The sequence below is a fragment of the Eleutherodactylus coqui genome, chromosome 13, assembly GCF_035609145.1.
Source record: "Eleutherodactylus coqui strain aEleCoq1 chromosome 13, aEleCoq1.hap1, whole genome shotgun sequence".
NCBI classification, from domain to species: Eukaryota; Metazoa; Chordata; class Amphibia; order Anura; family Eleutherodactylidae; genus Eleutherodactylus; species Eleutherodactylus coqui.
In genome coordinates, this window is record NC_089849.1 from 88,587,932 (window position 1) to 88,603,822 (window position 15,891).

Consider the following 15,891-nt stretch of genomic DNA (forward strand, 5'->3'; position numbering starts at 1 on the left):
TTTGAGCGTGAAGAGGAAGTAGCGATGACTGGTGTTGGAGAGATTCGGTATTGTGCCAAGGTTTGCCGAATTGCTTAAGTTGTATGTAATGCATAAAGTAGAATTTGCATCAGTGGGTGTAAATTTGGGTGTTTCCGCCTGGGGAGATGAACCAAGAAGGGCGCTGTCCGCTACTCTTGGCTCTTGCAATAGAACATCTGGAAATAAAAGTAAGAGTGAATGGTTTAATAGAGGGGTTCAGACTGGGGGAGGAGACAAGATCTCTCTGAACTTGTCTTATGCTGATGATTTGTACCAATTTCAAAGTAGACCATCAGAAAGCATGGATTATGTTATTCAGTTAATACAAAAAATGGAGAACAACCATTAATTGGCGAGCATTGATACTAACCCGTTTGTATAGGCAATTTGGAAGATTATCAGATGGAAAGGATTCTTTTAAATATTGGGATCTCAACAGATAATTCAGATAATTCAATTTGCAACTATTATGGAAAACATTTAGTGAAGCTGTCAGTGTGGAAGAGTTTACTGTCAAAAATGTCTGAAAGAACAGCGTTAATAATTATGTTTTTACCACAATTTTTATACTTTGTAATTCCCCAATTAGGTTACTGCTGAAATTACTCAAATTGATAGACACATACACTCATGTTCAAAACTAATCCATCGCCTAGAATGAGTTGTTGGAATCAAGTGAAACTTTCTCTATGTGATTGTAACTTTGATGTAAGTAAGTGATTATAATATCAGAGCAAAAGGATCATTTATTGTGGAGAACTGATCCCTTGTAGGGAGGCTCTATTACCCTGTTATACCACCTCTAGCTTGGATACAAAATGTGGCACGGGTGGGCATGGAGCCTCTAGTACCCTGTTGTATTGCCTCTAGCTTGGATAAAAGATGTGATACTGATCGGCATGCAGGCTCTAGTATCCTGTTGTACCGCCTCTAGCTTGGATTCAAGATATGATATGGGTGGGCTTGGAGACTCTAGTACCCTGCCAGGACGCCTCTAGCCTGGATACAAGATGTGATACGGGTGGGCATGGAAGCTCTAGTACCCTGTTGTACCACCTTTAGCTTGGAAACAAGATGTGATACAAATGGGTATGGAGGCTCTAGTACCCTGTTGGGCTGCCTCTAGCTTGGATACAAGATGTGATACGGCTTGGTATGAAGGCTCTAGTACCCTGTTTTACCACGTCTAGCTTGCATACAAGATGTGATACAAGCCAGAATGAAGGCTTTAGTACCTTATTGTACTGCCTCAAGCTTGGATACAAGATGTGATACAGGTAGCCATGGAGGCTCTAGTACCCTGTTGGGCTGCCTCTAGCTTGGATACAAGATTTGATATGGGCGGGCATGGAATCTCTACTACTCTTTTTATCACCTCTAGCTTGGATAAAAGATGTGATATGACTGGGTATGGAGGCTCTAGTACCCTGTTGTACCGGCTCTAGCTTGTATACAAGATGTGATACGGGTGGGCAGGGAGGCTATTGTACCCTGTTGGGCTGACTCAAGCTTGGATACAAGATACAATATGGATGGGCATGGAGGCTCTAGTATCCGGTTTGGCCACCCTTTAGCTTGATCCAAAATGTGATATAGGTGGGTATGGAGATTCTATTACCCTGTTGGGCCACCTCTAGCTTGAATACAAGATATAATATGGGTGAGCTTGGAGGCTCTAGTACCCTGTCAGGATGCCTCTAGCTTGGATACAAGATGTGACACGGCTGGGTATGAAGGCTCTATTACCCTGTTGAGCCGCCTCTAGCTTGGATTCAAGATATGATATGGGTGGGCTTGGAGACTCTAGTACCCTGCCAGGACGCCTCCAGCCTGGATACAAGATGTGATACGGGTGGGCATGGAGGCTCTAGTACCCTGTTGTACCACCTCTAGCTTGGAAACAAGATGTTATACAAATGGGTATGGAGGCTCCAGTACCCTGTTGGGCTGCCTCTTGCTTGGATACAAGATGTGATACGGTTTGGTATGGAGGTTCTAGTACCCTGTTGTACCACCTTTAGCTTGTATAGAAGATGTGATATGGGTGGGCAGGGAGGCAATTGTACCCTGATGGTCTGCCTCTAGCTTGAATACAAGATACGATTTGGACGGGCATGTTGGCTCTAGTATCCGGTTGGGCCACCCCTAACTTGGATCCAAAATGTGATATAGGTGGGTATGGAGATTCTATTACCCTGTTGGGCCGCCTCTATCTTGGATACAAGATATATGACGGTCGGGCTTGGAGGCTCTAGTACACTGTCGGGATGCCTCTAGCTTGGATGCAAGATACGATATGGAAGGGCATGGAGGCTCTAGTACCCTGTTTTACCACGTCTAGCTTGCATACAAGATGTGATACAAGCCAGAATGAAGACTTTAGTACCCTATTGTACTGCCTCAAGCTTGGATACAAGATATGATACAGGTAGTCATGGAGGCTCTAGTACCCTGTTGGGATGCCTCTAGTTTGGATACAAGATTTGATATGGGCGGGCATGGAATCTCTACTACCCTTTTTTACCACCTCTAGCTTGGATACAAGATGCAATACAGGTGGGCATGGATGCTCTAGTACCCTATTGGGCTGCCTCTAGCTTAGATGCAAGCTGTGATATGGCTGGGTATGGAGACACTAGTACCCTGTTGGGCTGCCTCTAGCTTGGATACAAGATTTGATATGGGTGGCTTGTAGGCTCTACTACCCTGTTGGGTTGTCTCTAGCTTGAATGCAAGATACGATATGGATGGGCTTGGAGGCTCTAGTACCCTGTTGTACCAAATCTAGCTTAGATACAAGATGTGATATGGGTGGACATGGAGGCATACAGGTTCACTGGGGTATTCTATGGCATATTGCTCCACATTTGCTGTAACTGAACCCCTAGATTGTGCAAAGTTATAGGCTGCCTTCATTGACATCTCAGATGGTCTCATTCATGTTCTATTGGTGAAAAATCTGGCAACACGGCAGCCACGTAAATGTGACAAGGTCGTGGAGGCATTCTAGTGACCCCCTTGTGTGCGGCCGAACATTATCCTGCTAAAAAATGCCTCTAGGGACCCACCATGAGAGGAACACATGGCTGCAGGATGTCCTGAACATATCACTGAGCTGTCATTGTCCCTCGTACCACTACTAGAGGTGACTGACTGTCATATGTGCTGGCCCCCTAGACCATCACACCAGCAGTGGGGGCAGTGTATCGCTCCACAGCCAAGTCAGGATTGAGGTGCTCACCCCTAGATCTCCAGATTGAAAACGGCCGTCGCCAGTGCCCAAACAAAACTTTGATTCATTGTATAATGATGTTGCCATCAGTCTCTCGATGGTGGATAATGAAACAGTTAGAGTTGCTCGTGCTTACCGGACGATCAGAGGTGTCTAGTGGCCAACAAGCTCTACACAAGAGAAAAAAAGAGGTCACTACACACAAGGAGCCTCTGAGAACCTTTTTATGGGCCAAGGGTGGAACCACTTTTAGGGCTGCAAGCAGCAAGAGCGTTAATTTAATTACGCCACAACTCTATTCATTTGCATACCTGCCTGAAATGTGAAAGCATTCCGAGTTTTGCAGCAAAACAACAACTCTTTCTTGGGGCAGAATTTTTTTGACGAGTGTAGATCAATCAATTTATTTTTCATGATAAGATGGTTAGAAGGAAACAAAAACCATATGGTGGATTGTCAGTTCTACTTTTACTTTTTAGTGGCTATGGTTGGACTGAGAGGATGGATTGCAAAGAGAATGGGACAGTGTGATAGAATCTTTTTCCTTATTAAAAGCATACGTAATAAAGACAATTTGTACATAATGGATTTGGGGATTAAACTATGGAAAAGCTTTAAAGCATATCTAATTTTTCAGGGATTTTTCAGGTGACTTTTCACAATACGCTGCTTGTGTGTATACATGAGGAACAACACTATTTCTTGCCAATATCATATGACATGTATCCTACATTTATCACAGGCTTCATCTCTGATTTCCAGTTTTCTCTGAGCTGGTGGGTGGAGACTAACTGCTATGATGGGTTCTATACACTGCATATGTGCACTACACAGATGTTATTCTCCAACACTGTGTAGTACACACATACAACAGCATCATGGAGGACACTACAGAAGTACTGAGCAGCATAGATGTGATTTCAGTAGCTGTAACGCAGTCACTCAATATTAACTGTAGCAGTCACATCTTTGTGGGTCTCTGCTTCTGTCTTCATCCTCCCCCCTCTTGTCTACATAGAATTCTATAGGCACTATGAAATACCCGCTTCCACTTCGGGTTATCCCTCTTGTCATCTCAGTTACTACAGCAGGCGATGGACAGCAAATTAGAAGAAAAGGAGACTCCTGGTGGCCAGCACATTAGAGTCATTTGTCTGCACAAAAACATCATTTTAGGTAAATAAAGTCAATTGCACTTTTGCTAGTTATCACATTGGACATTACATAGGCACAAGTTTATTACCATTTAATTAATGTAGAGGGATATTGGCGTTTTCTCTTTTTTTAAAAAAAATATTTCAAGAAAGGCTGGAAAATGTTTTTGGATAATATTATGTTAAATTAATGAAGTACACTACTTAAAGTTAAAAAAAAAATCAATTTTTTATGACTCAGTAGATATATTATACACTAAACACCTGGGACTGAGCATCATCTGAATGTCCCAAATGTAAGAGGGAAGATGCTGACGTGTCATATATGCTGTTGAGGTGCCACAAATTGCTCACTTTTTGACAGAATATCTGATAATCTTACAAAAACTGAGAGACATTTATGGTTTAAATTTTTGAAACGCATTGAAAATGTGCACTTTGGGGGATCTGACTAGAAGCAATTAAAATGTAAAGAAGAAATTTATAAGCAACTGTTCATTGCTAGGCTTATTACACCTCAGAGAAGCTTGATGTGGCTGACAGGGGCGTAGCTAAAGGCTCCTGGGCCCGGGTGCAACCGCATCCCCTATAGTTATGCCAGTGGTGGCTGGGCTTCCAACTATTGATTTGTGGCAAAAAGAGGTAAATATGGGGATCCAATATGAACATTGTTAATGTAGAAAAGTAGCAAATTGGTCAGCTTCAGATGAATGGGGAATTGGTTGTTTAAATTCTCAGAAAACGTATAAGGCCTGTATTTTTGTTCTTCCTCGGAGGCTATAAGGATCTTATTGTGATGTTTATGAATTATGATTTGTGCATATGAATAAAAAAAAAGAAATATGCAAAGTCGATTATTTAATTTCCATCTCATTTACTTGTGGAGGGTGAAACCTCATTTTCCCATTTTGGATGATTATTTGTGGAGTACAGCCAATATAATTTAGGGCTCCTTCACATAGGGTCTGCACAGACGAAAATCGCAAGAACGAGAGGCAGCCGTGACCTTTCAGATGGCCCGGGTACGGCAAGTATACGCTGCAGCCCGGAATACCGTCGGGCGGGGAGAGGGAGTTTACCTCTACTCAAATCCCTCACACTTCCCTTCCCCTCTCTGCCACTTGCCAGGTCACAGCAATAGGAGGGGGCGGACGGGATGGGAGCTGGTGTGCTAAATTCCTGCCCCATTCCACCCCATTTCTTTGCAGACAGCCGGCAAAGGACGGAGAGGGGCTGGGAGTTTAGCAGAGCCACTGCTAAACTTCTTCCCACCTCCCCTTTCCAGCAGCTCTCATAGGCTCCTATAGGAGTCGATGGCACCGACTGGCATATTCCATCTGGAAGATAGGTCCAGAACTATCTTTTTCCAGACGATTTTACGCCGGTTGGAACGCGCCCCGTATACGCTATTTTTTCCGCAAAATCGCCCATCTGAACGGATGGATTGGAATCCAATGCATCAGATGGTCGTGATTTTCGGCCAGCGCTTTATCATGGCAAAATTGCTCATGTGAATGAAACCTTACAAAGTGAATCTTCTGAACAATTACTATGCAAGTAGTGGTTCACCTCTGCGCTGAAACCTCTGCTCGGAGGTTCCATCGCAGATCCGGCACCAAATACCAGAAGGAATAGTGCTACATCTAGAGCTTTTTCTTCTGGCAAACAGCCGGGCAGCTTAGTGGAAACCAAGTGAACCCCATTACAGTCAATGGGGCCGTTCGGCGCTTTTTGGTTCCATCATAAGACGGATTCGTTTGGCATGAGGGTTCCCCCCTTCCTGCTTCCCGAACAGAGCAGGAAAACGGAACCTCCAACACAGATGTGAAAGCATCTGAGATCTTTAACTATTTTTTGAAATATCCGATAAGTTAGTGGCAGGGTATAAATATCTGGAGGCAGGTTTGGAGACCAGTGAGAAAATGTGGATGGATGTTGTTAATAAAGCCATTGTAGTCAGTAGTCCAGGTCAGTACACAGATAAGCAGAAATAGTTTTGAGCGTAGGCAGAATAGTTGCTATAATTCAGACGAGAAGCAGGAAGCAGAATAATGTGGCAGGGAGGAAGTACTAGGTGCGAGCTTATATCAGAAGTCCAGAGGTGCAGCTAATTGGCCAATCGAAGCAAGAATCCAACGTGGCAAGGAACTAGTCAAAAGATTCAGCAAAGGAAATGTCCAAAATCACCAGTAGTTCAGTGTAACACAAGGTAGTATTGGCCCACCAGAGGATTCTCCAGTGGCCCCAAGCTCTGATGGAATAATGGGCCTCAACAGTACTACAGAAGGCTCCTTTAGGAGCTGACTCTGGAGCCAATCACTTATCAGAAAGGTCCATTTTAAACCTTATTGATGCCCTGCATGGAATGATCATGACATAGGTGACAATGCAAATAGTAGTTGGCATGCATATGTTCTGATTAGATGGGGAGTGGCCCGTTAGAATCATTCCCTCCACTGGGCCCAAGGAACCCAAGTTCATTGCTGGGTGGAGGTGCCAAAAGATCTCTGTGATGACTTCCTTCTGTTTGACTGCTGTTCTTCTCTAATAATGAAATCAGTTTTGGCACATGTATTCTTCTACTCAGTGCCACATGTAGTAATAGTCTAGGTCAGTGTTTCCCCAACTGCAGGATATCCTATAGACAGAACACCCGTGGCAATGTCCGAGGCACTGACAAAAATTACGTCACCTATGCAACACTATGGAAACCCTGAAACCCTGACCTGTTGGGAGTCTTGAGGGCTGGAGTTGAGGAACACTGGTCTAGGTTGTTACAAAATGTTTGCTGAAGACAGAAAAACCTGTACTAATTTGTGCTTTATTTTTTTCTGTTGTTTTTCTTGCATCCTCTTCCTCTCATTCTATTTGTCTGCTTTTCTTTACTCTCTGTTATCTGCCACAGGCTCCCTCCATTACCTCCTTGGTTTTCTCCTCCTCCTTCCCCTTTCACTTTCTTACCCCTTTTCCCTTGCCCCCTGCCCTTCACTTTGTACGTGTTACCCCTCACCCCCAACAGCCAGTTGCCAATCACACAACCTCTCCCGTGTCCCCTCGCCTCTGCCCCGTCAGGCACGAAGAGTTTTCCTGCAGAACAACCAGATCTCAGATCTGGCCCCTGGGCTATTCTCTCCCTTCACATCTGTCCTTTGGCTTTTTTCAAATCGTATCTCTGTCTTACGTCAAGGGACATTCCAAGGTTTGGGGCACCTTGAGGAATTAGACCTAGGCAAGAATCCCAGTTTGCCACCTCTTCAGCCGGACACCTTCAGTGGCCTCAGCTCTTTGCTGTCCCTGCACCTGTATCAGTGCAATATCCACAGGCTACCTGCTGAGCTGTTCCGGGGCCTCCACTCATTGCGCTACCTCTACCTTCAACACAACCGCCTGACAGGCCTGCCGGTGAGATGCATGTTTACCTACTGTCAGTACATTCTAATACATTATGTGCACAGAGAATATTATGTGGGTCATGGGTGTATATATATATATATTCAGTTCTCAGTCTATCTTCTTATGGAGCATCCAAAACGCCTTTCAAAGTAAGGATTGGATGTAGCAATTAACAACAATGCACTCATTGTGAAAAAAAATCAAGTTGTTGGATGGAATTTAAACTTTCTCTGTGTGATTGTAACATTGATATAAGTAACTGATTACAATATCAGAGCAACAGCATCATTTATTGTGGAGAACTGACCCCTTGTAGGGAGGCTCTAGTACCCTGTTGTACCACCTCTAGCTTAGATACAAGATGTGATACAGGCGGGCATGGAGGCTCTAGTACCCTGTTGTACCGCCTCTAGCTTGGATACAAGTTGTGATACAGGCAGGCATGGAGGCTCTAGTACCCTGTTGTACCGCCTCTAGCTTGGATACAAGATGTGATACGAGGGGCATGGAGGCTCTAGTACCCTGTTGTACCGCCTCTAGCTTGGATACAAGATGTGATAAAAGCTTCATGGAGGCTCTAGTACCTGTTGTACCCTCTATAGCTTAGATACAAGGTGTGATACAAGAGTCATGAAGGCTCTATTACCCTGTTGGGCTGCCTCTGGCTTGGATACAAGAAGTGATACTGGCAGGCATTGAAGCTCTGGTAGCCTGTTGTATCACCTATAGTTTGGATACAAGGTGTGATACGGCTAGGCATGGAGGCTTTAGTACCCTGTTGTACCACCTCTAGCTTGGATACAAGCAATGGATACGGGCAAGCATGGAGGCTCTAGTACACTATAGTGCTGCCTCTAGCTTGCATACAAGATGTGATACTGGCAGGCATTGAATCTCTAGTACCCTGTTGTATCACTTATAGCTTTTATACAAGATGTGATACGGGTGGGCATGGAGGCATACAGGTTCCATATGGTATCCTGCAGCATATTGCTCCACATTTGTTGTAACTGAGCCTCTAGATCATGCAAAGTCGTAGGCTGTCGAAGTTGGCATCTTAGATAGTCAGATACATGTTCTATTGGTGATACATTTGGTGACCGGGCAGCCACAGACGTGTGACAATGTTGTGGGTCTTCCTGTGACCCCCTTGTGTGTGCGGCCAAGCATTATCCTACTGCCTCTTGGAAGCCGCCATGAGAGGAACACATGTGTCTGCAGGATGCCCTGAACATATAGCTGAGCTGTCATTGTCCCTCGTACCACAACTAGGGGTGACCAACTGCTGTATGCGATGCCACCCAGACCATCACAACAGCAGTGTGGGCAGTGTGCAGCAAAGGCAGGATTGAGCCGCTCACCCCTTGGTCTCCAGACATGAACAAGGCCATCGTTAGTGCCGAAACTAAACTTGGGTTCATTGCTGACAACCCAGCTCCACTAAGTAGCAGTCCATTTGTGTCTGAAAACAGAGGTGACAGTGGGTGGGTGTCAAAGGCAGTACATATAATGGGTGCTGTGAGATAAAATGTCCTTCAGCCAAGTGCCTGGAAATGGTTCTGACAAACTCAGAGGCCTGTAACGATGGCCCAACCTGTCACTGGATGGCGGACAACGAAACAGCTGGTGCTGCTCATGTTTTTCAGATGATCCTCTCTACTGGTGTCTGTCGAAGGAGTCCTGAGCCCAGTCACCTTGTGTGCATGCCCTTACATATCCCAACACCTCCTAACAGTCTGGCCAAAAGGGTTCACATTGCAATTCACCAATACAACCATCCAGCTTCTCACATCTCAATACTGCGCCCCTCTCAGACTCTGGTAACGGGGTAAAATGTTTTCTCTGCATCGTAGAGGCGTCTAGTGGTCAACAAGCTCTACAAAAGGGGAAGAAGTGGTCACTACACACAAGGCCTTTTATAGGTCAAGAGGGGGACCACTTTTAGGATCTCCGGTGACAAGACCGTTCATCTAATCACCACGACTCTCATCATTTTTATATCTGCCTGAGATGGAACTGCACCACAGAAGCCATTTGAAAGCATTTACATATACGTTTGTTATGTTCAATAAACCCATAGTTTCCTATTCTGTCTAACTGCAGACTTTCCCATTATTGACGATCTGTAGTTGGCAACCAATTAGCAAAATACAGAAAACATAATCTGATTTGTAGTAACAGTTGTTCTAATTAGCGGTTATCTTTTTAAAATGAGCTATATAGATTTTTTTTTTAGAGTAAAGGCCCTTTTACATGCAACAATTAGTGCTCAAAATTCGTTCAAACATCTGAAAATGAGCGTCAATTGTTACATGTAAACGCGGGCATCGTGCACTTTTCATTTGAAGGATGATTTTAAGGTTAACTTAAAATCCATCATTCAGACACTGAGAACTAAAGCAAACACATTTATCTTTCAATAGACCACACACTGTTCTCCCCATGGTATGTTTGCACTAGCCAGGAGAGAACAATGCAATCTGCCAGCAGCCAAGAGGAGAAAAATGCAGCTGTATGCACAAGCTGGGCTCTGCAAACAGCTCCCGGAGGCCCTTTTACATGCAAATGAAGTTGATAAAATGTTAATGGCCATTAACACTTTAGGCAAAAAGATCGCTAAATCTTTCCGTCTTTTAGTTATTTGAAAGATTATGATTGCGTGTAATAGGGCCTTAAGGGCTTAGTCACACGGGCGCATCAGCGCCGGTGTTACTGCACGAAGAAGACGCCCGCACTTCAGGATGGACATCTCTGCAGCGCTGGAAGAAAGAACACATGACTGGCAGTGGAGCTGGTCACGTGTTCTTTCTTCCGGCACTGCGGAGATTCGTCCGCATCTGCAGTGTGGCCGTCTTTTAGTGCAGTAACACGGGCGCTGATGCGCCCGTGTGACTAAGCCCTAAGACTGTTTGCAAAGTTGTTTTATGCAGTATTTACAGTGATTCCTCATGTTTCAGTGGCCTCATGATACAATATGTTAATCGTACAATGGTCTTTTCTTGCCACTTGTCACACATGGTCAAGATTGGTGGCATGTGCAATCAGCATGGACATTTTTAACTGGTTAATCAGCTGTATTATTGCAGCTCATGCATTGGCTGGCTGTTTATTATCACCTGTCTACAGTACATTGCCGTGCTATATGTTCTGTACTGCTATTACCTGTAGCCAGATGAGTGATTCCTTTGATTACCGACATTCTCATGCATGTCCTGTACCGCAGCCTGAAGAAGCTCCTGGCCTCTACATGCAAAGGGATTTACAGCTTCCAACAACTGTTTCTGACTTTTCTATGGAAGGATTTGCTGTAGGTATCTGCTTAATTGTCTTCGATCTTCGTTTTGTATTACTTTTGGGGATCTCAGAAGCAATTACCAGTTGGCGTGGTACCACTGTACGGTGGGAATAGTGTTTTGTTCAGTATCAGTGTGGTGGTAGTATGTGCTCATGATTTGGGTCTTGCATACTGGTGACTATTATTTAGGGGTATACTAATATTCATAGATTTATTTTAATGACTAGAACAATTATTTGGGGACAGATCTTCTATAAATACCGGTTCCCCATGGAACTGGTTTCCAATCTAAAGTAATATCCAGGGACAATTTACTGCCAAAGTTCCTCAGATTATCAAGTGTTATAAAAGTTGTCTTTTTTAGGCTGCTTTCACATCAGTGGCGGGGGTTCCATTTTCCTGCTCCACTTAGGGAGCAGGGAAGGGGAATCCCCTGACCAAACGGGTCCGTCGTATTACAGAACCGAACAGTGCTAAATGGACCCTATTAACTATAATGGCGCCCGTTTGGTTTCCAGTCATCTACCCGGCATATTACCGGAAGTGCTGCATACAGCGCTATTTCTTCCAGTTTTTTTGTGCCGTATCTGAGACAGAACCTCCGATCGCAGCTTCCAGCGCAGATGTGAAGGCAGCCTAAGGGCGAGTTCAGATGAGCGCTGTTTTTGCATTGTTAGCAGCACACAGTATGCGCTTCTAATAGGAACCACGAGGCTCCTATAGAAGCGTTCACGTGAATCAGCGCACCTAACAAAAGATAGGACATGCAAGTGCAAACTGGCATGTCGGCTTCAAGGTGGGTGCAAAGATAGGACATATACTGTCTTTGCTGCGTGCTTTCCATAGGCTCTTATGGGAGCTGGAAAGCATGCAGCATGCACCTTGGATTGTGTGAACGGGCTACTTCAAGTAGCCCGTTCACGCGATCTTTACAGCACTATAGCCATGATCTTTTCCCGCGGCTATAGCGCGCGAACACAGCGCTAGTCTGAACGAGTCCTTATATATATTTTTGGGTAGAGGCATATGATATGGAAGTTTTGCCTTAGGCCTCATGTTCACAGGCAAAAGAAGAATTAAAGTCCGCAGCGGATTTTAACTCTTCTCCCGCCCGCGGATCCGCGCCCCATAGGGATGCATTGACCACCCGCGGGTAGATAAATACCCGCGGATGGTCAATAAAAGGGAATAAAAAAAAAATGGAGCATGAAAGCAAACGTGACATGCTCCATTTAGGTGCGGGTCTCCTGCAGGCTTCTATTGAAGCCTATGGAAGCCGTCCGGATCCGCGGGAGACCTAAAATAAGAATAACTTACCCGCAGCGGACCGGGCAGATCTTCTCTTCCTCTCGGCCGGATCTTCTTGCTTCGGCCCAGCGGATGTGCCCGGCGCATGCGTGCGGCAAGCCGCTGACGTGCCGAGTACATCTGCCAGCCGAAGAAAGAAGATCTGGCCGTGAATAAGAGAAGGCCTTCCCGGTCCGCTGCGGGTAAGTTTATTCTTATTTTCAGCGCTCATGTCCGCGGGGCAGGAGGGACCCGCTACGGATTCTCCATGTAGAATCCGTAGCGGGCCTGATTTTCCCCGTGGACATGAAGCCTTAAGCTTTTAAGACCCTTGAAACATCCCTGAATACACAGTTAGTATCTGATAGCAATTTCTAATCACAAATATTGCGCAAACTACCTCTTCAGACATTATAGCCCAGTCACTTTTCTTTTAACCCCTTAATACTCCATTACATACAGTTACATCATGGAGGTTCGGGTTTGTATGGAGGGGGATCAGGAGTCAATCCCACTGCATACAATGCAGGTGCCGAGCTAACAACCGACGGCAACAGCTGCAATCAGCACTTCTGCTGATCATGGCTGTTAACCCTTGAAATGCCACGGTCAATTCTGACAGTGGCATTTAAATGCCCCAACCGGAGTTCAGAAGCCACTAATAGGCCCATACGGTTAGATTGTGTGGTGCCATTCAGTTGCCATGGCAGCTGGAAACTTTCTGAAAGCCCCCTATTGTAGATTGCCTATCAAAGCTATGCCTGTGGTGTGGCTTGATAGATTGCCTGTCAGATCCAATATATGTAATACTATAGTATTACAACATACTGCAGAAGCGATCAAACCATCACAAGTTCTTGTCCCCGATAGGGACTAAAAAAATGTAAAAATAAGTTTAAAAAAAGTTTTATTAGTTATTAAAAAAAATAAAAGATCGAGGGTCTATGTGGCTATCGCCTTCTCTTCATATGGAACCAATTTTAGCCCGAATCTCTAGAATGATGTTGTACGAGAAGCTGTCCGCCATGAGGGAAGACCGCATTGAGAGTTTCCTTAGTACCTGGCTGCCCTGGGCCACGTATCTGAATATCCCAGGGCTGCCCCGGATGGTTGCCGCCTGAGGTGAAGTGGTGCAGATGTGTAGTAGGGGAACGCAGGGAGCCCCACAATTCTATTAGATGGGGGGAGGCAAGCTGACTAGATGTAGTACCAATATGTCAGGTAATTCTACTGTACTATTGATAATATACGACTTATTGAATATTATTCTGAGGCAATGTTTATTTGTTTGTTCATGTTTTTATTTTTGTTTATGTTACAATTCTTATAAACAGAAGCCCCCCCTGCGAGGGGTGTAAATCTGCAGCTCTACCTGTAACAAAAATTTTATAAAATTTCACTAAAAATTTTTTGGGAACTAAAAAAAACAAAAGATAACAAAAGTTAAAAAATCTTTTCCCATATCTATGATAAAAAAAATCAATAAAATAAATTAAAAAACACAAAAAGATATTTGCTGTCGGTGCATCCATAAAAGTCCGATCTTTTAAAGTAAGGGCTCCTGCACACTTGCGTTTTTCTTGCGCGTTTTTTCACACGCGATATCGCTGCATTTTTTTCACGCAATTGTCAATGGGACTTTCTAATGTTAAAAATGCATCGCAGGTTGGTGCTTTGCAATTTTTGAGCGATGCGTTTTTAACATTAGAAAGTCCCATCGACAATCGCGTGAAAAAACGCAGCGATATTGCGTGAAAAAACATGCAAAAAAAACGCAAGTGGGAACATCATTAGAAAAAAAATACACAACCCCAGAATTGCGTTTTTTTGGTCACCCACCTCCAAAAGAAAATAGAACAAAAAGTCATCAAAAAATAAAGTGGTGTCATTTTTGCTGCAGTGTGTATGCCGTAGAAGCAAGGCCCCCTCCAAAGATGGCAGAATTGCGTGTTGTTTTTTTTTCAATTTTACTCCACTTAGAATTTTTTAAATGTTTTTCAGTATTTTAAATGGTACATTATATAGTACTGTTGAAAAATACAACTTGTTCCGCAAAAAACAAACCCTCAGACAGCGACGTTGATTGATAAAGTTAAAAAAAGTTAGGATTTCTTAAAAACGGGGAGGAAAAACCAAAAAAAAAGGACCGTGTCCTTAAGGAGTTAATTTCCAGTGACCGCACTTGCCTCTGGGATGCTAAAAATTTGTGCTGCTGTGTGCGAGTCTGGATCCTCAACTCAACCTCAGCTCAAGTACCTACAGTAATATTAAACACAGAGAAAAAGAACATCAACTCAGACATTGTTGCGCCCTTGGCACTTCAGGTGCCACAATAGTGAAGTCTACCAGTTAGTCACGCCCCAACACTGCCTTCCATCAGGTTTCTTATAGTGTCACTGTGATTTAGAGTCTTGTGTGGTGCAGTGTGTTAGAGCAGTAGAATGCAGTCCTTAAAGGGGTTGTCCCGCGCCGAAACGGGTTTTTGTTTTTTTTTTAACCCCCCCCCCCCCCCTTCGGCGCGAGACAACCCCGATGCAGGGGTTAAAAAAACAAACCGCTCAGCGCTTACCTGAATCCCGGCGGTCCGGCGTCTTCATACTTACCTGCTGAAGATGGCCGCCGGGGTCTGCTCCCTCCGTGGACTGCAGCTCTTCTGTGCGGTCCATTGCCGATTCCAGCCTCCTGATTGGCTGGAATCGGCACGTGACGGGGCGGAGCTACACGGAGCCGGCATTCTGCACGAGCGGCTGCATTGAAGAGAGCAGAAGACCCGGACTGCGCAAGCGCGGCTAATTTGGCCATCGGAGGGCGAAAATTAGTCGGCTCCATGGGAACGAGGACGCCAGCAACGGAGCAGGTAAGTAAAAAACTTTTGATAACTTCTGTATGGCTCATAATTAATGCACAATGTACATTACAAAGTGCATTATTATGGCCATACAGAAGTGTATAGACCCACTTGCTGCCGCGGGACAACCCCTTTAAGCTCTCACTCCTGACCTGAAGGTTGTGGGTTCAATTACCACATGGTTCAGGTGGCCAGCTCAAGGCTTCATCCTGCTGAGGTCAGTAAAATAAGTACGCAGCTTGCTGGGGGTAAAGATGACTGGGGAAGGCAATGGCAAACCACCCCACAAAAGCAGTCTGCCAAGAAAATGTCACCTGAGGAGTCAGTCATGACTCAGTGCTTGCACAGGGGACTTTTATGCTTCCAATTAGGCTGAAAAAAGCCCCCCCCCCCTCTGAAACATTAATGAAACTGCAATGACGTAAATAAAATTTGACCTTGCACATGCAGCAAAGTTTGGAGTGCAACCATCCTGTTCTGTGTCTGATGCTTCTTATGTTCTTCACTATGGTCTAACCAACTCCACAATTCCAACACACTCCAGATTAGGTCTACTGGAGGATCCCCCCATTCATTCATTATGAAAAAACAGGATAACGCACCTATGGTTTCTACCACCTTATTCATGGCAAGCGCCTGGTGTGGTGGAGGATCTATTGGG

At 44.6% G+C, this 15,891-nt stretch overlaps 1 protein-coding gene across 1 annotated transcript in view; it reads left to right on the forward strand.

The window, feature by feature from the left end:
• RTN4RL2 (reticulon 4 receptor like 2) overlaps positions 1–15,891 on the forward strand; it is a 55,246-nt gene that overhangs the window by 13,207 nt on the left and 26,148 nt on the right. Inside the window, exon 2 of the mRNA XM_066588157.1 lies at positions 7,313–7,809. Coding sequence (XP_066444254.1) covers positions 7,313–7,809 — 497 coding nt within the window. The remainder of the gene's footprint in view (positions 1–7,312; positions 7,810–15,891) is intronic.